The sequence below is a fragment of the Diceros bicornis genome, chromosome 16, assembly GCF_020826845.1.
Source record: "Diceros bicornis minor isolate mBicDic1 chromosome 16, mDicBic1.mat.cur, whole genome shotgun sequence".
NCBI lineage: Eukaryota > Metazoa > Chordata > Mammalia > Perissodactyla > Rhinocerotidae > Diceros > Diceros bicornis.
In genome coordinates, this window is record NC_080755.1 from 45,226,539 (window position 1) to 45,245,452 (window position 18,914).

At 36.6% G+C, this 18,914-nt stretch overlaps 1 protein-coding gene across 1 annotated transcript in view; it reads left to right on the forward strand.

Annotated features, from left to right (window-relative positions):
• DCC (DCC netrin 1 receptor) overlaps positions 1 to 18,914 on the forward strand; it is a 1,099,744-nt gene that overhangs the window by 789,314 nt on the left and 291,516 nt on the right. The window contains exons 10-11 of the mRNA XM_058557158.1: positions 14,724 to 14,872; positions 16,535 to 16,673. Coding sequence (XP_058413141.1) covers positions 14,724 to 14,872; positions 16,535 to 16,673 — 288 coding nt within the window. The remainder of the gene's footprint in view (positions 1 to 14,723; positions 14,873 to 16,534; positions 16,674 to 18,914) is intronic.

Here is an 18,914-nt window from a genome sequence, read left to right on the forward strand (position 1 = left end):
CTGGCCCTAAGGGAGCTAATAAGTGAAGGAATCAGCTGAATAACAGAGTTTGCAGAAGCTGCCAGTGAGAACTGTTACTGACACTGGCCACACGCTCAGAGTTCCACTGTTTGACCTTCAGTTGATAAAAACTCCATGATCATTTCCTCCCAGATATTGATGGCAACATCCTGACTCTGAGTTTAACAACTACGACCTGAAACAGTAATTGTGTGTCATTACCTCAAAATCTTTCAACTTCAGACTATAGCAATCCCCTGTACCTGCGAAATATCCTGTAAGCAAGACTTCTGACCCCACACAACTCCTACGTTAGATGTGCCAAAATTAAATCAAACAAAACTAATCGTGTCAAAACTAACATTCGAACCTAGCATAACATTCCTACCACAAAGCTGACGTGTGTGTATACAAACTAAGATTAGCCACGATAATTTCAGAGAAATGGAAAAATAATTAATTGAAAGTTAACTACATTTTAACAATTCTTTAATGACTTAAAAAAATTCTTATTAGTTCAGAAAATATAGCCATGACAGTATAATATTTTAAAACTCCCAACATTATTGAGCTTAAGCCAGTCTGAGTGAGTTATGCTAAAAGCTTGTGCTGAAGAGCATGCTAAGCACATAATTTCTGTTCCCTGTTATAAATCCCTTACTTGATCTTAACCCTCGGCCTGCTTTCTTGATTCAAAGTCTTCTGCTACTAACTTATAGTGAAATAAAAAATAATAATTATTACTTCCATTCTTCAGGAGGGATAATTGGCTTATAGTTCAGTCCACGGTATTCACAAAAATGCCTAAGACTTCTAGAAATGACTCGATGCTACTTCTGGAGTTATGTTTCATCATTTAATATATTATTTAATCACAAATAACAATGTAATAATATATTTAACATATCCCTGATTTATTTTAGATTATACCAATGGCTTTATTGATTTTACCACTTTGAATATTATTTGTTCTATATTCTCTTTATAATTTGATGTTCTTATAGTAATTTTGCCACTGTCTTTGGAAATATTGAATTTTCCACCATTCCAGTTGAAGAGTTCTTGAATTATCCCAGTAGCATTGCTTATATCTGCAATGTGTGGTATGGCAGTCACTAGCCACACACGGCTATTGAGCATTTGAAATACGGCTTGCCCAAATTGAGGTGTGCTATAAGAATAAAATCTGCACTGGGTATTAAAGACTTAGTATAAAAAACTGTAAAACGTCACATTAACAAATTTTATATTGATTACATTTTGAAGTGACAATATTTTAGATATATTGGGTTAAATATATATTAATAAAATTAATTTCACTTATTTAATTTTTAAATGTGGATCCTGGAAAATTTAAATTACATATGAGCATTCATGTCTCATGTTATGTTTATATTGAATGGTGATGACTTAGATGTATACTCATGTCTTGTACCCAACCAGGAGGAAGTCAAGATTACCAGTCTGGTATTAAATTCAGTTTTGGAGTTATTCAAACACAGTGGTTAAACTTAACCCTTCTCAAAGAAATATTTCTGAAAGACCTATCTAAATAACATTCATATTTAGGTATTATTTTCATTATTTTACTCCATATTTACTGAACATCATAATCAATAGCCTTTGAATGTTTGAGACAACAACATTTGTTTCCTCTTGGTCTGGCACTTTATGGCAGCAATGGAAATAAAAGCAAAGGACGTGGGATTGGGGAGAGAAAAGGAATCTTTTGATCCAGAGCAGCACACCAGTGTGCCTGCGTTGAGTTTTACTTAAAGACATGGTCCAACTTGTGTGTGAGATGATTTACTGCTGAAGTCTATTTGTCTTCCTGCTGCTATCTCTGAACAAGCCCCAATCTTCCATGTGGTTAATAAACTTCTTATCTTTTGAATACTGAAAATAAAATAAACTTAATCCTCAGGGTGGTTCAGTCAGCAGACTGGGAGCCTTTTAGATCCTTCTTAGAGATAGAGGACAGCTAGGTTTTCTGCCCTGTGCGATTATCAATCTTCCCTTTGCATGCGTGTATGTGTAAGGGCGTTAAAGGTGCTCCTCAGTGATAAATGTCAGCGGAATCGCAAAGTGAATATTAATTTCAGTATTGTCAAGGTCAGATGTGTACCCAGGTTCATTGCTATTGGAATTTTTATTGTTCCCGCTGTTAGAAAAGACATTTTATCTTGCACTCTTTTTTCAAATATCAGGAGAGAAAGCGAACAAAATACTTCAACATGCATATACATTGCTCAGGAAAAAACTGCCTTAGTGCCGTCTGACCTGTTAATTCGGGTAATTAAGTGCCTTAAAAAAGATCAAAGAGTGGGATTAAAGGAGCTAAGTTAGGTAGGAACAGAACAGAGGATCACAAAATCTGGAGACTAGCTGATGTTCCTGAAAAGCAGGTGACTATATATAGAAAAAGAAAGAAGAAAATTGCAGGAGAAATAAATAAAGAAGAAAAAAGTCCGTGATGAGGCCATTCATAGGAGTAGGGTGTGAAAGTTTCTAGCCAGAAGCACAAGAAATTAAAAGAGAAGTAAAGATGAAGAAAAATATTAGGTTATACTGTCCATATGGGGATAAATAACTAGCTGAACATCTCTGTATATAGTGAGGTATCTCAAACCCAACATGGGTGCCAAAGCTGTGATAGTCACCCACCCACACACCTGCCCAGTCTAGTTTTAATTCAGTGTTTCCTATCTCAGTGAACAACACCAGACAGAACCAGCTGTGCGTAAGAAATATAGGAGTCATTCTTGATGTTTCCATCCTTCTCACTGCCCTACCTACAATCCATCAAGTGCTGTTGATTTTTACCTTCCATATAGCTCTTGAATCTCTCTGCTTCTCTTTGTCTCCACTGCCATCATTCTAATTCATTCTGTTAACCTCTCTCTTCTGTACTATAAAATATTCTCTCAACACCTACATAGGCCCCCTTCAATTCACTCTTTATGTAGCTGACAGAGTACAAAATGCTTAAATCCATCAACTCCTTTACAATTCTTAAAGATCAAAGTCCTTCTGAAGTCTTTAAGGCCCAGTGTAGTCTCACCTTTGACAAGCTCTCCCACCTTCCCTGGTCCCTTCTCCTAGCTCCTTGTGGTCCCACCACCTTAGACTGTACATTCTAAGGTGGTGTCAATTCTCTGTCAATTCTCACAATGCCAGACACACTAAAAATTAGTTAACATTTATCGAGCATTTCCTTTGTGCCAGAAGCCATTCATAAATTCTTTATTACTAATCTCCACAACAAACCCATGAGGTAGGTACTGATATTAACCCCATTTTTAAGATAAGAAAATTTAAACTCAAGGACATTGAGTAGCTTGACCCTGGCCACATAGCCTGAGCGGGGGGCCTAAATTTGAACCCAGGTCTCTGATTCTGAAGGCTACACTCTTTACTGTAAGTCTTTCTCACCAAAGCATTATTAGATGGGATCCACTGGCATCTCCTGCATCAGAGCAGGCCAGATCTCTGACTTCTGTGAAACATATGCGTTAGGAGAATAAAGTTCTAAATTTCTTCCTTAACTTATAGTCCCTCCCAAAATGGCCAGTTTACCCAAGGCAATTCCTTATCTTTTCATGCCTGGAAACAAATAAACAATAAATTTTTTTCCCAAAGGTAGGATCTTTTTTTTGTTATATAGAAAAACCTACTCACTTGACTGTCTGAAAAAGATTGCTGCTTCCTTCTCTTCTAATACATGGCAGCAGGGCTCTTTTATAAAAGCAATCTACACCTGTCATTTATTGCTCTATTAAAACTACAAACATCAGATATTGATTCTTCCCATACTGACCATAATAGAAACCAACTTTGAGAAAGGTTGCTGGGATTTAGTTACATTATCACTATAGGAAACACTCCTGGTTGCACATAAGCTAAAGATACCTGCTTCTCTGATGCATATCTATTTATAGAGAATTGACATTTTTGTGTGCAGAAATACAACCCTGAAGTATATAGCAATCATAAATAAGTGTGAAGATAGCAAGAAGCCAAAGCAAGCAAGAGGCCTATGCCTGCCCTTCCTAGGGATTTCTGCTTGAGATTCTTCTATAAGAATTAAACATAAATTTATGGCCTGTATAATAGCAACAAAAAGAAGTCTATATGGAGAGTTTATGAGGAGATCAAAAGATGTAATTTATATCTGTTATTATGACACATCAGGCAAATCTCCATTCCTTAATCAGGCACTCTCTTGGCCATGTTTGATGTGTAAACGCGATCCTGGTCAGGCCTCATGCTACACCCTATGCATCTATGGAATGCTGTTTCTCATTTCCCTTTCACATTGATCATCTCCTCATGTTGTTCTAAGAATGTTGAGAATTAAAAAGAGCAAATACTTCTTCCTCCAGTTGTTTGACGAGGGAACCAAAATCTGTAAAAGTTTAAGGGACTTGATTTCAGGTAACAGTGATATTAACTACCATGTTATTTTGAACACTTGCTTCTCTGTATAGCATCATATAATCCTTATGATAGCCTTGTTATGTAGAAATTATGAACCCGTAAGAATATTATGCACAGTGTGTTGGAGTAATTTGGCCCAGGGATATACTATTATTAAATAGAAGAGAGAGGTTTTTGAACCAGGATTCAAAATTAAGGTGTTCACTGCCAATGGGGTATTTTCTTTTTCACCAGTTATCTCAGAGACGGTTCCACCTTTCCATTACTTTTTTTTTTTTTTTTTTGGTGAGGAAGATCAGCCCTGAGCTAACATCCATGCTAATCCTCCTCTTTTTTGCTGAGGAAGACCAACTCTGAGCTAACATCTATTGCCAATCCTCCTCCTTTTTTTCCCCCCAAAGCCCCAGTAGATAGTTGTATGTCATAGTTGCCCATCCTTCTAGTTGCTATATGAGGGACACGGCCTCAGCATGGCCAGAAGTGGTGCGTCTGTGGGTGCCTGGGACCCGATCCCGGGCCGCCAGCAGCGGAGCGTGCACACCTAACCACTAAGCCACGGAGCCGGCCTGCCATTATTTCTGATTGGAATTTCTCAAAAGTCCTTGACAATCTCTTGGAAAATTCGTATGATTTTTTTTTTTCTTTTCTGAACACATGTTCCCAAACTGAAGTTTTAGAGATAAATATCTTGAAAAAAGTGGATGAATTTTTAAACTTTCTTCAAGTATCTTGAGGCACACCACATTTTCCTAAAATTGGTAGAACATTATCTGCTTTGTTGATAATACTAACAAAATAGAAAAATGATTTAATAATTGATAATTCCATGCTTGGGGGTTGTTTTCTGAATAATATGAAACTTTCAGTAATATGAAAATTAAGCACATTTTGCTGAAACTTTAAGTTTTTAACTTCAATATTTGGTATCTTTTAGATAATTTTTCCAAATCGTAAAAACAGTTGCCTTTGACATTACTTAGAAATCTCCAGTTTACGTGATTTGAGACCTCAATATACAGTCAGGAATCTACATTCTCCGCTACGCTTTACATTTCTAGGCATCGCCTATGCTTTCTAAAGTGAAATCCAAAATACTATACATATTTCACCAGGCTATTACTACTTGGTTGTGTTAGTGAATAACCTGAGTTGCCCAGTGGAAAGACCTTATCATGAGGTCAATTCCTATAATCATTTTTATTATAAAACTACTTTCAGTTCTAGGATGAGTCAATCACAAGAAGGCTACTTTCAAGACTATTTTCATCAGAGAGAATCATTAAAGATTTTTTTCTACTATGCTGTCAAAAACATGCATCATTGGGGCCAGCCCGGTGGCACAAGCAGTTAAGTGTGCACGCTCCGCTGCGGCGGCCCAGTGTTCGCCAGTTTGGATCCCGGGTATGCACCGATGCACTGCTTGGCAAGCCATGCTGTGGCGACATCCCATATAAAGTGGAGGAAGATGGGCATGGATGTTAGCCCAGGGCCAGTCTTCCTCAGCAAAAAAAGAGGAGGATTGGCAGATGTTAGCTCAGGGCCGATCTCCTCATACAAAAAAAAAAAGAGGGAATTGGCATCAGGTGTTAGCTCAGGGCTGATCTTCCTCACAAAAAAAAAAAAAAAGCGTCATTTAATATATTAGCATATATGTAAAAATGTGTGTATATATAAGTGATATGTACATCATATAATTACACATATTTTTATATTTTTGTGTATATATAGAGATATATCTATATATAATCTACACGCACAAACACACACACATATGATGACACAGTTGAGTATACTGTGAGTTAACAGGTAATACCTATTAAAACTGAAAGTAAAATGATCAGGTAATAACTACTTCCTCCAACCAAATCTTGTCAGACTCCTGTGGTTTTGTAATAGAAACCTACCCCATAGTTTATGCTTCTTCCTTGCCAAATTACTGTCATATCTCCTAACTATGTATAGCTCAGTCAAGAAGGGGTTTCATTATGTTAATAATTACATCGCCTGCAGGCTTTTTGATGTTGCAGTCCCCGTACAGAAAAGAAACAGATTTCATAGAAATATCATTAAAGATGTTAACTACAGGAGGAAAAAAATATCAAAGAGGCAATCAAAGCATGCACTTTATTATCAATAAATGCAAATAGTTTCAGAAATGGCTTGCATTTGAAACACATTCGATGAAATCATCAGCACTGGGAGCGGCTGCTTAAATAAGAGCGCTTTGTGGTCTAAATCCATTTGACTCACGACAAATAGTTACTTAGATCCCTTGCTACCCGTGTTTAAAAATGGACCCGAGAATCATTTTTAAATTAGCAAATGAATAAGGAGGTAGAATCATCCTCAGAATTCTGGCCTGAATTGAGGACATGTGAATTATAGGTCATTATTGGAATAACAACACATGCGGTATTTTTTTCAAATGCACTGTTACTTTAATTCTGAAAAGAAAAGGATTTGGTGGCTGTTAAATTGATGATTTAGGGACACTGCATTACACAATCTTTTTAAAAAGACTTTTAATATTCAAATGTTCAACTACATATTCTCTGACACTAGCGTTTGTCCTCATTTTGGAGTTCCAGCTGAGAAACATCAATGTAATGGTGAAAAGGCATCAGCCTCGTTCAGTATTATGAAGACAGTGGCGTGACTTGATCCATCTAAAGCTTTTTCTGTGAAAACCTTATATTCACATTCTTATTTGGAAAGGATTATCTAAACTCTGAAGATATTATTAGAACCATATATTTGATAAATCATAATTTAGGCTTTAGTCTGATTGATACAAATATCACGTTACTTACAGTACAGAAAAGTGAGGAAAGTAGATGAGTGGATAGATGTTGGAATAGAAACAGAACAAGAAAATGGAAAGAAAAAGAAAACAGGGTGTTCAATCATGTATGCTATGTGACTTCTCGATCATCAGAAGCCCTAGCATCTTGTAAAACCTAAAATATGTGGTAAATTAAACCAGATGAATTCAAATGCCTTTGATTCACCCATGACTTGGAAAATGAAATAGAAAAATCTATTTCACAAACATGCTTCAACTTTTGAAACAGTAGCATTTTATTACGAGTTGAAGATGTCTCTTTAAAGTGAAATTATAAAGTGAATTGTATTACTTTATTATATCATAAAGTAGTTAACATTTACTACAAATGATTTGATGATGAAGAATCACTGATTTTCAGAACCAAAAGAAACCAGAGATATTATCTAATCCATTGGGAGTGATCATTTGGGGAATCATAGACCCTAATGATGGAAACTATGGATCCTATATCTCAAAAAAGTGTACATACTACATTCTTGAAAATATGCATACAATTTTAGGAGGCCTATGAACTCCTTGATGTCAATGACTGGTCTCTATCATAGGTAGAGTAGGGACAAGAAACCATACCTTCTGACTGCCATCTTAATCAATTGTAGCTCATTAAATGGTAGTATTCCCTCTCTGTCTCTGTCTCTGTCTCTCTCTGTCACGCACACACATTCATATATACAACACAAACGCACACATATCCTGTCTTCAATATGATTAGATGTGATAAATTATGTTTTATTAAAAATTCAGCTAACTTTCGTATGCCATTTTTTTGGGTTAATATGCAATAAGATCTCATTATAAAGTGCTCTGTTATACTATAAATTTATATATATAGTCAAAAATTACTGCTCCCAGAGCAAATAGTGACAGGTAATACATCTCATTTACTCCAACATAAGTATTTAATTTGTTCTTAGGTACAGGTGTTATAATGAATTTCAACTGTAATGCGGCATTGAAATTTAAAAAGGTAGTTGGTTAGGCTGACATTGATTGATGAGTTACTTGCGTAGATTATGCATCTATTCTGAAATCCTTCCATTCTTTGAAGAAATAGGTAACTCGAATAGAGATGGAGAGAAATTAGATGCAGTTTGCCACAAAATTATTGTCCAACTGAGGGGATCAGTGGGGATTATTAAAGACGTCTTGGAAATGATGAGCGGTTAAGCCCATTAAGGTTCTTGACTGACATACTAAAATGTAATGAGGTGGAAGACTGAAGCTGTTAACTGTATTGATTTCACATCTAATCCCCATTGTTGAAGATTTTTGAGTCTCTCTTTTTCCCTTTCTCTCTCTCTTTCTAATATGCGTGTAACAAATCACGTATGTAAAAGTATGTAAGTTATGCTTAAATATACTTTACAGAAATGGATCTGAATAAGTACACAAGTATATACAAGTATGTATACATACACATACGTATCTCCAGAATCAACATAAAACACAATATATTATCCACAGACATATGTTAGAGCTATAATTCAAAAGGAAATATTAGAGAATTCAGGAATTTGAATGTATACCACTGTTGTAATGAAGACTAAACATTTAATAGGTTAAATGAAACATATAGTCTTGACACTAGCCAGGAGTGTTGTAAAAAAGAATATCTCATGTAGAGGCAGTATTTTGGTCTGGATGACATATCTGTATCTATATCTATGTCTATACCTATATCTATATATCTAATCTATGTATGTCTAATATCTGTATCTATATCTGTCTATATTTAAAAAGGTGGTTGGTTAGGCTAACATTAATTGATGAGCTACTTGCATAGATTAGATTAGATTAAAATAGATAAAGATATATGAGTATATATGATTTGATGGTAATTCTTTAATTTTTTGATATTTATATTTACTGAAACAACATAGATTATGGTATTTTTGTTTTCATATATGAAGATATTAAAGAATATCTACCAATACAGTCAGATCATAAAATAAATTATATCTTGAAACAAAAAGTTAAAATAGGAAATAGTTTAGTCCTAAAAGACAATCCTTTTTCAGAAAAAGACAATTGGAAACTTTACGCCAGCAAATAGAGTGTTATTATTTGGCTAGAAGTTGGTGAAAACACATACTGTTGTTTGTGAATACTTAAACCAAAAGCTCTAATGCTCCTTTTTACTTCTGGTGTCTATTATCTCTGCTTGAAATCCTTCTGAAAACCCAAGCGCATGTTTTTCCCTGCGAGTGTTGAATGACCATTAAGAAGGGAGAATAATTCAGTTGGTGAACAGATGATCAGGGTTGGCACTCCCAATGTGAACTGAATCCAAATTGTGGTACTTACTCTGTGATGCTCTCCCATCAATAACTAAGCTACATACACATGTAAAGAAATGACACTGTGGACAAAGCGCACACAGGCTCACATGCATACAACATGGACATAGTGTTCTCATCGGATGTGTTAGGAAAACGCTATTTTCTGATCACTTGTAGTAATAATGCTGAATCAACAAAATCAAATGAGTTCAACTGTGTAATGTATTTTAGGCTTGTGATTTGCCATAACATTTGGTAATTGTATTAAAAGTCATTCATTTGACACACATTTATTGAAAACTGTCTGTATACCTAGCATTGGACAAATGCCCATGGAGAAGACAGCTGCTCCTATTAGTTGGGAAACTACATGGAGGATTTTGACTATTCTCCCAACAAACAGCCAGGGCACTAAGCAGGGCTCATCAGGGGAGGAACACGGCCTAATGTTTGTTCTTGTGGGGGTGCTGCCTTGAGCTGCAAGCATCCCTGTTGTCTCTTCTCCCGACAACGCCTGATGGAAGTGACTGTGCAGTTGAGATATCTGATTCCCACCTACTCAAACAGTCATAGTCACGTGGGCCGTGCACCCCACACTCCTACAATGCTAGGTGGCCCTCTCAGCTTGACCTTCCAGATTCTCAGGTAGCTTGCTCTGGGTGCATGGGTCATTTCTAGCTTTTCTCCCATGCCATGCTCAGATCCTTAGAAAACTCTCAGAGTGACATGGGCACGCCTCACACCCCTGCCTTCTCAGCAAAGTTGCCACCAACTATGCGTGTGATGGTTCAGATAAGGTTCAAATTCATTTTCCACCTCTTTGCTCCTCAAAAATTGAAGACAATTTGAATTGTTTCCCCTCACCTCATTGTGCTCCAGTGGAGCAGATGGGCAGAAACTCCCCAAACATTGCCTCCTCTTCCTTTCTCCTAGACACCTCCTGCAGTGGTTTTGCTCTAGGAATCCTTCCTGGAATGTGTTACATCTCACAGCAGGAGTGATGACTTTGAAGTGTGGCCATTTTTAAATCTGAATCTTTGCTGTGAGAGTGAGCCTTGTTCATCGTAAGCAGTGCTCTTTCAATTTAACCAATGGAGAGCAAGAAGGAACACATTCAGTTAATACTTAACACATCACCCGGCTGCACAGGTATGGTCTGTGTGAGCATTCAAATTCCTGGTTACCTCATAATCAACGTATATCTTAAGCAGGTCACTTGATCTCAATTCTCTTGCTCCTTTCTCTGTCTTCCTTCCTTAGAAGAATAATGGATTCCAAATCAGAAATATCCCCTCTTGAAATGTTTGCGTTGTCCTTGTGAATATATAGGTAATCATAGAAGCATGAAAATTATTTGTTTTTTATTATTGTTCTTTAAAATATTGTACTTTGAAAATACAGTTGAACAACATCTGTGGGCAAGTTTTTACTTTGCTTTATTTTTTTCCCATGGAGCAATATATCTACTTCATTATAACACAATTCTAATTGTATCACTATAAACTTTGACACAGACAAGACTCTCCATTATTCACTGTTGTCTACTGAAGTCCCCTTTGTGGAATAGGGGATTTTCCATGGCAAAATTACCCCTTCCGAGGAGTACCAAGGTGGGGACACTTTGTCAAAATACAACTGTTTGGGAGACAGAGCTCTCCCCGCGGAAGAAAGGACACACAAAAGAAGAATGGAGAAGGCAAGAACGAACTCTGTAGAGATGGACTGGAATGGGAGGCATCTCCGTAGAGTAATGAAAACTATGCCTATGTGTCTGTATATTTGAGTATATGCACACATGTAAACATTTGTGTATGTGTCTGTGTGCATGTATTCATATGTTTCTTGTTTGCTGAAAGGATCTAGAGGCAAAGACACCCAAGTAGCAATAAACACAGCTAACACCCAGATCTTTGTTTCAAATACCATTTCCCACTAAAGGGAGCCAGAAATCTTTGGAGAAATGTTTGATTCCAGAGCTGGGGTAGGATCAGGGTGAACCTGAACTGTATTATGCCAGAAAGAAAAGTGGTGCTCCAGTAAATAACGGGGCACGTCACAAGAACAGAGGAACCAGCTTAAAGAGAGCCCTACTGGCCAAACCTGGGACAATTTGAACACCAAAATAATTAAGGACAATAGTGAATTATAGACCATAAGGAAGTAGGAATCCATATGCCCATACTGATAATAGATACATAAATAGAGACAAATATGGGCTCTTGCTTATAATAGAATGCTGAGTGCCAAGCAGTTAATGCAGAAGTGATTGAATAGGAAAAAAATCACCATTTTGTAACCACTCTGGTAAATTAGATTCCATCAAGAACCATTAGTAGACACTAACTCTAAGAGAATTTGATAAAGAGCATGATATTTACATGGTCCTACCCTAGTATCTCACAACAGATTGCTTATTATTTGTAAGCGGAGAGCAGGGGTCTGGGGTGGGGGGTATGCAGGGGGATGCAGTTAACTTTACAATGGAGAAATCTGACAGCACCTTGACCAGGTACTCAATATTAACATAAATGAGGGTACAGAGATCTTGTGCCTCTGGATGTGATGCCCTGAGAAGGATGGACATCACTTATGTTTCATTTAATAAGTGTATAAACTAAATCCAATATGAAGAAATAAACACAAACCCAAAATGAGGAGCATTCTATTTAAACAAAAAAGAAAAGGACTATATTCTTCAAAAACGTAAATGATCTAAAGATAAAGAAAGGTTTTGGAACAGTTTCATTTTAAAGCAAACTAAAGAGATATGGCAATGAAATGCTAACTTGACCCTAGACTGGATCCTGAATTGGAGAGGAAAATGCCTCATGAATAACATTATTGGGTCATTTGACACAATTGAAATACAGATGAAGATTAGATAAAAGTGTTGTTTTAGAGCCAACCGTGATGGCCTAGTGGTTAAACTTCGGTACTCACTGATTCAGCAGCCTGGGTTCGCTTCCTGATTGTGGAACCACACCACCTGTCTATCAGTTGTCATGCTGTGGCGGCAGCTCACACAGAAGCACTAGAATGACTTGCAACTGGGATATGCAACCACGCACTGGGGCTTTGGGGAGGACAAAAAAAAAAAAGAGTAAAAGAGGAAGATTGACAACAATGTTAGCTCAGGGTGAATCTTTCCCTGCCAAAAAAAAAAAATACCATTTTAATACTAAATTCAACGAAATTAATAACTATATTATTCATGTAGACATTAATTCTTAGGAAATATACACTAAAGCATTTAAGGGTAAAGAACCATGATCTATGCAACTTAATCTGAATAGAGAGAGAGAGATTGAGAGAGAGAATGATAAAGTATACAGAGCCAAGTGTTAACAATGGGTAAATTTGGACAAAGGGAACATGGGTATTCTATGTACTATTCTGATTCTTAAATTTTTCTGTAGGTTTAAAATTATTTCCAAATAAGCTTTTATGAAATCATTAACAATCACTTGTTAAAGTGAAAAGAAGGCAATTGTCAATAACAAGGATTCTCAAGATTTGGAGACTGGTGGGAAAATATGTGAAGGTGACATAAAATACCTGTTTCTGACATGAATCTTGTTTTTCAAAATGAATGTGTGAGTAGCAGTGCCTTAAAGAGTCTGGGTTCCATGGAACAAATTCTGAAAATGATCCAGAGACATAGGTTCTATGCTGAACTAAGAAGTGTATCATCAGATATCATGTCAGCCAGGTTTTCATACACTATTTTGCTGTGGAAGTTCAAACTTGGAGTTGTATTAGAGGCTTAAAGTGTATATCTGTCCAAAGCCCTTTGGTATCCAAGCCTGGGAGAATACGTAGAACGTGTAAGTTATAGTTGGTGTTATTCTTGCAATGGTAAGACTATTTATTTATTTTAGATTACAGTAACTAACACGGCTATTGCATTCACAATTTACAAGCCATATCTTTACATTCAGGTCTGTATGCACGAACAAAAAGTATGTACAAGTTCAAAATTTGCTTATCTAGAATCTGAAGGATTTTTTTAACTCATTTCATACTCTAACCTGACCTGACCTTTTGTTAGGCTATGTATAGTCTTTAATTATCCTGTTTGCTGTGAATGTCATATGTTTTGCTATAAATATGTGATTTGATAACAAAGTGCTACCACAGACCCAACTACAGGTGTTACATAAAATACTGCATATGCAACATGTTACCTTTCCAAAATCTGAAAATTTCTGGATCTCAAAACACATCTGGACACAAGTGTTATGGTTAAGTGATTGTGGACTTGCTATCTAATTTCTTTAATGAGCAAACTACTTATCCTTGATTAAGTGAAGTAATAGTTATGAGAAGGGGCTGGCCTGGTGGCGCAAGTGGTTAAGTGCGCACGCTCTGCTGCGGTGGCCCGGGGTTCGCCGGTTCGGATCCCAGGCGCGCACCGACGCACTGCTTGTTAAGCTATGCTGTGGCGGCATCCCATATAAAGTGGAGGAAGATGGGCATGGATGTTAGCCCAGGGCCAGTCTTTCTCAGCAAAAAGAGGAGGATTGGCAGATGTTAGCTCAGGGCCGATCATCTTCACAAAAAAAAAAAAATAGTTATGAGAGAAAATTTTCTGGTATTTCTAGAAAATACTGGAAAGTGAAATTGAAAATTGAATCCTGAAATTAATTTAAAGGACCTAGAATTGGGAAAGATTTTAAAATGCTGACTTAAATAAAGACAATGTGGTAAATTATCCATGGCTGTGCTGCCCATTTGAATTATAAGTAGAATCATGATATACAAGTTCTAATTGCATTTTCTCTTTTCCTTCAGCAGTTATTAGCAATACACAGGCAAAGGTATTTTGGCGTAGTGGAAAATTTTCCATACTGAGAATTTAGATTACATAAAGAATCTCCTTCTTTTTCTGCCGTTATCCTAGTCACATATTCCTTGACCTGTTTCCTCAACTGTAAAAATGAAATAAGTAATTTGGATTAATATAAGTCCTCTTCTGAATTTTACAATGAAATGATTCTAAAATTTTGTTACTTTATATTATATTTTATATTTTTGTATTCTTATTCTATACGGTTCTAAAAATAGTACATGCTGCTATAATTTCCTTGAACTATGAAAGATGTAATTTTGTTTTTTTCAAGGAAGAGAACCCTCTTATACTAATCAATTTCTCTTGTATACAGTGCAAGTTCCAGGGCCAGTAGAAAACCTACAAGCTGTATCTACCTCACCTACCTCAATTCTTATTACCTGGGAACCCCCTGCCTATGCAAATGGTCCAGTCCAAGGTTACAGATTGTTCTGCACTGAGGTGTCCACGGGGAAGGAACAGGTAGGCAAGGGAATGGTCCCCACTGCTGTCACCTATTGGATGGCTCTAGGGTTCGAGAAATAGGAGATCTGCGGGCTCTTCATACAGTCCAGTGTCCAGCCCATTAATTGGAGAGCTGATCAGTTTTAAAGTATTTTTATTGGAAAATTTTCACAATTTAATTGAATTCTTGTGGTGATAGAGACAAATGGGCAATAAGATGACGTCGATATAAAGGACACCAATTTTTTGTTCCAGTAGGTAGTGGCTTGGGCCAGTGTAACCACATTTCTATTAAACTATCTGGTCCCAGAAAGCATTTGCATTTTCCGTCGTTATCCTCAGGGATGATTGAGCTCATATTCAATGACCTCAGCCAAATTGCTTTTTTCATATATTTGATGTTATTTCTGTCCTCTCCTCACCATCGGGCTGTTACCTGTCACTTTTCATTATTTTCAGTACACCTTAATCCAGAAGGCTACCTCCCTCCTCCTTATATTTTGCTTCTAATCTGTGGTTACCTCAGACGCCTGAAAAAAGGGAAATTAGGTTTTTAGGTAAAGTAAGAGTAAATAAGTCTTTAGGGAGACACGTGAACCTCAGCAATTCTGTTTTGTGACATATATATGACTATTGAAATGTTTGCTTTCAGATTCTGAACTTCACGTGGAAAAAGACATACAGACAAGTGTATAGTTAAATAGGAAAGGTCCAGAGCTGAACTTGGGATAGTGGACTTCTTACAATGTGTTGTGAAGTTTGCCAAGCATAGTGTTGTCTTGAGGCTTTCACATAAACTGCATGATGGAGATTTTTCATTTTAAAAAAACGTTTTGCAATAGTCCTATTCAGAAATAGGTCAAGTCCCACGTTATATTGTAAGATAAGAATTACTAAGGGCTCTACCCGTGTAATCATTCATTTCAATTTTTTGTTTGTTTGCTATCTCCATGCTATTTAGCTCTTATTTTCACCTCTCTATTCTATCCACCTTTTTCTAACACATTTTAGTTCTTCAATAATGCATTTCACCAATCCATTTAAATAAATTCAAAAACAATGTTATTTGAGATGGATGTGAGTGTGAGGATCATCGTGGAGAGCTAAATAATGGGTCTTCTAGAGCAAACTGGCTCTGATTTCTCAGCGACCTTCACCTCCCGAACCTCATTTCTGCAGCTGTGAAGAGCTGAAAAACAGTTTGGAACTACCTCATGGCACGTTGAGACATAAAAATTGTGGCAAAGTATCTGTCAGTTTCAAGAGCCGAGGGTATATTTCACCGAGGGAAGGCAGAGATCTATTGTTGCCTGGTGAATTATTCCATTTAGGGCACAAGAGCAGCTCTCTGTTCCCATGGATTTACAAGCTGCTTTCGCCTGTCAGGATTCGATGTGGGCGGAACACCGCACGCCATTCAATGTATTGGGTGGTGTTAAACAAATTGGAACTTAATGACTATGAAAATAGCGTGGTGCTATTTTAACTAGGAGTCTATAGAGTGGTTTAGGCTTTAGTGGGGGAGTGTGTGTCACAAGTGAGGTTTTACAACAACTCATTATAAGGCTAGAGTGTAGTTTTGTAAGAGTCTAAAATCCAATTCACTGATTGTACAGAATGGCTGCCATTTCTGCTTTAATGTGCCTCCTGAATAACAATTTTGGTGTTTTATGTCTCCAGAATATAGAAGTTGATGGACTGTCTTATAAGCTGGAAGGCCTGAAAAAATTCACGGAGTATACTCTTCGATTCCTAGCTTATAATCGCTATGGGCCAGGAGTATCTACTGATGATATAACAGTGGTTACGCTTTCTGATGGTAAGTTCCAGCCGATGAAACTTGACTCACATATTTGTTATAATAATGAAATAATATTGTATGAATGTCATAGATTCCATTTTCAATATTTCCTAACTAAAACTTTATGGGATATATTAGCATAAATTAGAAATTTGGCTAATTCACTCAAACTATCTATCTAGTCAAATTTAAACTTTCAAAAGGTATACACTCTGAGTCAGGATGTCCTAAAAGGTAATCTTCAAAGTGTAACTACTGTCTAAGAGCTCAAAATAATTTTTTCTGTTTTTCTTTATTTCTGTAAAGACAAACATATTTGTGCAGGTGTGTGAACTAATTTACATTGGCATGTTTCTTTTGTTTCTTGTTCCAAAAGGAGGTAGATGATTTAAAGTGTAAATGATGGACAATCTTCCTACCTATATTTCTTAATTTGGAAATACATCATACAGATTTAGGCTAAATAATCCATCATTGAAAGTATTAAAATTAAAAATGTATACTTTTAGTTGTACCTTGCCTAACAAATGAAAGATCAAACATATTTTCTTAAATGCCGTAAAGGGAGAGGAAGAAATCTCAATGAAGAGGATGGATTTGACAAAGGAGTAGTAGAGAAAACTGGATATCTAAGAAATGGGTGGTAATGAAATGTTGGGAAATTTAATGGAAAGCAAAAATAAAGTACAGCAAAGTATATGATGTGGGGCCAGTGAATATTCAGGCAGGTGCAGAAATGCAGAGATGTGACCTCCATAAATAGTAAAAAGGCAAGAAGCTATTTCTTTTCAGCAACAGTTTCCATGTTGGTGTGTGTAATTCTATATATTATTGATCTTTTGAATTAAAAAAACTGACCTTAGCTTGTGATTCCTTGACCAATCCATCATTCTTTAATCTGGGAACGTATCTGTGTGGACATTTCACACAATATCAATGGAATGAGGAAGGGCATGCACGTTACTAAGGACAGTGCAAAGAAAACAGGAGTAATACTCATTTGCAATTTCGACTTAAAAAAATATTTTATATGTGACACCACTTCAGCATCATTTTTAATGTAATTTTTATGCCCATCCATCTGATTCTGTTATTCAAGACAGAACAGAATATTTATTGGCAGAATAAATTACTTCACAACTTGTAATTATAAAAATAAAAGGAAAACAAATGAAAATGAATATTTTACATAATTTATGTAGATTTCATTCACACTCTGAACTATAATACTGTGGCCTTATTCTCCACTTTGGTTTTAAATGTTTTAAGTGAGAAAGATAGATTATTACTCATAAGTCCAAGAATTATCATCTCGAAGTGCTGCAACATTTAGGACTTAGAAAATGCCTGTCACTTAATAAAAGAATTTCACGACCCTAATCCAACATGCATCACTGTGCAATGGACGCTAACTTCCCTCTATCAGATGCATCTGATAGGAGGAAGCAGGAACTTCATGGGCCCATTAGAGTAGGCTCCCTGACCTTGTCTGCATTCATCTTTACAATTGACTCACCCCTTTTAATTTCCAAGGAAAAATCCTGCACTCTTGGCTCCCATTCCCTTATTCTGCAGTCCCCCTCTCTCTGTTTCAGTCTGATGTGCTCTCCTCTCTACTGAAGCTGTCCGTGCTTAGGTCACACATCATGTGTAGATGTATTTAATCACATTTAATAGGCAGCTACTTCTAGTTCTCAGTCATCCTTCTTCTTCTTGACTTTCTTAATGTTATAAAAGGGAGTTGTGAAAATTAAATGGGCTAATCCACGTAAGCACCTAAAACATGAGCATGGCATATTTTAAGCATTTAATAAATGTTATCTATGCCAATGTACATGTCTCTTTTCCTCATTATACTATATGTTCCTTAAAATGAGAGGTGTTGTTATATTCATGTCTGTATTCATCTTAACTCAGTAAATATTTATTGAAATAATAAGATAGTTCAGCCAAACCTGTACAATTGTTTGTTATGTATAGTCTTTAGGTCTTCCCGTTTGTGTGGCTAATTTAATATATGACTGTGTCTAAATGCATCTCTGTTATAGAGAGCATCATATTTCTTAACAGGTCAGAGAAATCCTTATCATAAAAAGTTATATTAGGGGGCTGGCCCTGTGGCTTAGTGGTGAAGTGCGCATGCTCCACTACTGGCGGCCTGGGTTCGGATCCCGGGCGTGCACCGACGCACTGCTTGTTGGGCCACGCTGAGGCGGTGTCCCACATACAGCAACTAGCAGGATGTGCAACTATGACATA